This window comes from Nansenia antarctica (genome assembly GCF_963989245.1).
Source record: "Nansenia antarctica genome assembly, chromosome: 4".
NCBI classification, from domain to species: Eukaryota; Metazoa; Chordata; class Actinopteri; order Argentiniformes; family Microstomatidae; genus Nansenia; species Nansenia antarctica.
The window spans coordinates 19092868-19096734 of record NC_137689.1 but is presented as its reverse complement, the minus strand read 5'-3'; the positions used below and the strand labels follow the sequence as shown (position 1 = coordinate 19096734).

The 3867-nt window shown below is 44.5% G+C and overlaps 1 protein-coding gene across 1 annotated transcript in view; it reads right to left on the bottom strand.

Moving 5' to 3' along the window:
* Nucleotides 1–3072: 3072 nt before the first annotated feature.
* tlx3b (T cell leukemia homeobox 3b) overlaps nt 3073–3867 on the bottom strand; it is a gene marked incomplete at both ends in the record, with an annotated part of 5540 nt that continues 4745 nt past the window's right edge. Inside the window, one exon of the mRNA XM_080529757.1 lies at nt 3073–3286. Within this exon, the coding sequence (XP_080385883.1) occupies nt 3073–3286 (214 nt within the window). The remainder of the gene's footprint in view (nt 3287–3867) is intronic.

Sequence of the window (3867 nt, the reverse complement as noted above, 5' to 3'; positions counted from 1 at the left end):
GCAGGAGGTAGAGCTGGCGTCTAATTGTTGCAAGGTCGGCGGTGTGAACCCCGGCTGGCCACATGTCGAAGTGTCCTTGGGCAAGACTTTGAACCCCCAAAATTACTCCCAATGAGAGGGCCGGTGCCTTGCATGGTAGCTTGCCGCCATTGATGTGTGAAGAGGTGAATGAGAGGCCACTGTATATATTAGTCAATCCATTTACATTACATTTCAAGTATTTCTATTTTGAGTTTAAAAGGCACAATATCACCTGCAGTTAGGTGCTAGACCACCGGGTCACCCCAGGCCACTGAACTGCCCAGTTCTAGCATGTCAGTTGCAAGTGGTTTTCCTCTGCGACGTTCTAAAACCGTCCCGTTGCGGATCTTTGATCTGAACTGGCCTTAAGGCCTGCAGATGGTGCTGTTGTATAGATGAACCCCTTGCATGTGCTGCATCCCTGAGGGCCCTAGCGGTGATCTCATCATCCCCCTAGATCTGGACAGGGTCCAGAAGGTCAGGAGACTTCCTGTATCAATTAGCCTGGGCCTGGGTCTATTAATGCCTACTCTCCCAAATGGCCTCTCAGGCAACGAGGGAGAGAGCTAGTCCTATCACACGTCTTACGGGCCTTGCTGTGCTGAACGATGGCTTTGTTTATGAATTTACTATACAAAGAGCTAGTGCGGATTCTAGAGCTTTATGTGGTGAGGCTAGAATACATTACGTTAAGCATGGTTGCGGTGCCCCTTTGTTTAGGACATTTATAATGGACTCCCCACTCAGGCCCATCCATCTTCCCTCAGGTCAGCTCATATGAGTCAGCACTCTGGGAGGGGGGCTTTAATGGGGAGAGCCTTTTTATGGTCTCTGTGGATCTCTGTTCTCCCTGTGTAAGTGCCTTTGATCTGTGGTAGGCAGAATCCTCTCTTGTCAATGTGTTTGTGTGTGACAGAGCGTTATTGATATGGCTCTTTGTGGTGCAGTTTATTTAGTGTTGTATTTGTGTGTAAAACGATGCGTATGAAACGATGCGTATGAAATTCTTCACACAGTGCAAACCAGTTCTAAAAAATAAATAAAAGTAAATAAGTTCTAATAGACCATATAGAAGAAAATATTAATGGGTGGACCTGCAATCTAATATGTGTATTTTGTCTCATTAATACTCCTCATGTGTATGTTGTATTTATACAACGTATGTGTGACTATCTGTTATTATTGTGCCATATTGTCATATTCCTTTATACAATAAAGAAATAGTAATAATGGGTGGCCGCAGAAGAAAGCTTCTTCTTTCTTTGTTCTTCTTTGAATACAACCATATTGGCAAGAGAGTGATCCAAAGCAAAAACAAGAGAATGCTTTTATAATTTTTATTTAATTGATTTAGTTATTTACATATTTACCAAATACAAAGTATGATACATGGGTTTGGAGGCAACTTACAGTACAGATGTCCATCCATCACAGACTGTCTCAGAGGACAGGTCACCACATTATCACTGACTCAATGTCTTCATTCTTCAATGCCATCTTCATGCATTTGATTGTTCAAATATTGCTGTCTTGCAAGAGTAGCATCCACTTTTCCCAGTGAACGGGTCTAGTCTGGCTTGGATAAAACAGCACTATTGTTAGCTTCTTCTTCTGTTGGATTGCATTTTGCCCCATTGGCAGGTGATGTGCGTCGTTATCTTGTTTTATAGCCCTTGAGCTGTGTAGTAATCCTCTGATGAAAACAATGTACATTTCTTTCTAGTGTGTGTGTGTGTGTGTGTGTGTGTGTGTGTGTGTGTGTGTGTGTGTGTGTGTGTGTGTGTGTGTGTGTCTGTGTGTCTGTGTATCTGTGTGTGTGTGTGTGTGTGTGTGTGTGTCTGCAAATGTTTACAGTACTAAATGGATCCTGCTTATGGAGGTAGCAAAAACAGAAATGCTGCCTGGCTTTTAAATGAACTAGCTGAACAGCAGTTCTCATCCAGGTGGACTAGTATAGGCTACAGCAAATCACTTGTGGACCTCTGGTTTGTGGGACCAATTAACTTCCCCCTCCTTGTTCAATCGGAGACATAATACATAAGACACATATCATAAATAATATTCAAATGATATAAGATAGTTATATCATCTATTGAGCTAAAGAATAAAACAATCGATCAAAGCAAAAGCCTGCACAGTGGCTTTTTAGTACACAAAACGTGTGAGCCTTTGAGAGGAAACGATTGGACTGAATTCAACATGGAAAACGAGAGAGTGGTGAGCACTGCAGGACTCATGCAACAACAACGATTTCTGTATTCTCAAAAAGTACATTTCTCTCTTTCCATCCTCCATGTTCTCTCCTTCCTTGTCTGAAACACTGGGGCAGAGAGACGATAGATATAGTGGTCAAACAACAGATGGGTCGTAGGAGGGACAAATTAGCCAATCTGTGCCGCGTCAGTCAGTCAATATGGTCAGTTTGGAATTATGGAGCTGGCTCAAGGATAGGCGTCACCACAGGTTGTCTTGCCACCCAGGAATGATCTGAGACAAGGGCCCAGCGTACGCTCCACCGCCTGTTCAAGTCAGTGAACTGTGCCTTTTTGGTTTCAGTTTCTGACTCCCTCCAACCCTCTTCGACCAGACTCCGTAGGTTGGAGGAACAATAATAAGTCATTCATTTCACGTTGCTCACTGATCAAGTTTGTGCACACTCAAACACACACAGCTTTTTCCCCACAGCCATCCGGCTCCTAAATGCCGCTGGGCCCCCCCCCCCCCTGACCTGACCCCTATCTATCTACCCTCCCTCCACCCCCACCCAGAGAGCTGTGGACTGTCTGGATATGAACACTTGAACACTTTATATTTATATTAATTATGACTCTTGCACTTTGATGTTGGTTTGCACTGTCTTGTCCTGTCTTGCACCTGTCCTGCTGTAAACTGTGCTCCATTGTCCCAAACCAAATTCCTAACATGTTTACATGTCATGGCAATAAAGTCTTCTGATTCTGATTCTGATTCACACACACACACACACACACACACACACAGTTTGGCGTTTTGGCCAGTCAGAATAAGTGCAGTGCAATGTGGCCCGCCCCGTCACACCAGACCGGTGACACTGCCTACTAGCTTGCCGTCCTCAGAGACCCACGGCTGCAGGTTCTGCAGAGCGAACAGGGAGGTGTTGTGGCTGCAGAGTGGGTCGGACGGAACCGAGTCACTCAATGACTTCTGGAAGGCATCATGCTGCAGCTGGATCATCAGCCGATTGGCCTGCTGACGCTCCGCCTCCCTTTCTTCGGCCGTCTGTCGCCTGGCAACAAAGAGATGTGGGGTGGGGGAGTGGGCAGGGACAGACGCAAAGACAGGACACTTATTTAGATTCACTGTTAGAGAACTTATCTACAGAGAGAGACATTTATCATCCACCTATATAGGCCTGAATCAGAACAAGATCTAACCACCTGTCAATAGCATTGGCGGTACAGTAGGGAGACACAGGTGAAACTAGAGGTGACAGTGGCATTGTTGCAACCAGAACTTAAGACGGAGTAATGCAGTGTGTTATTTTCTATAGAGCATTGATAACAGAATTGGCAATGACTTAAAGGCTTTTTTTTTTTTTTTACCAAATTCTTTTTCTTTTCTTTTTACCAAGGTTAGTCCCACCACCAGCCTGTCATTTTTGCAAAAGAATACCTAACAATATTCTGACTATATGACATGGGCTATTTTATCCAGGAAAAAGAAAGCTCCTTCCTGATATTGTATTGTATACAACTTGTGTGTGTGTGTGTGTGTGTGTGTGTGTGTGTGTGTGTGTGTGTGTGTGTGTGTGTGTGTGTGTGTGTGTGTGTGTGTGTGTGTGTGAGAGAGAGAGAGAGAGAGAGTGAT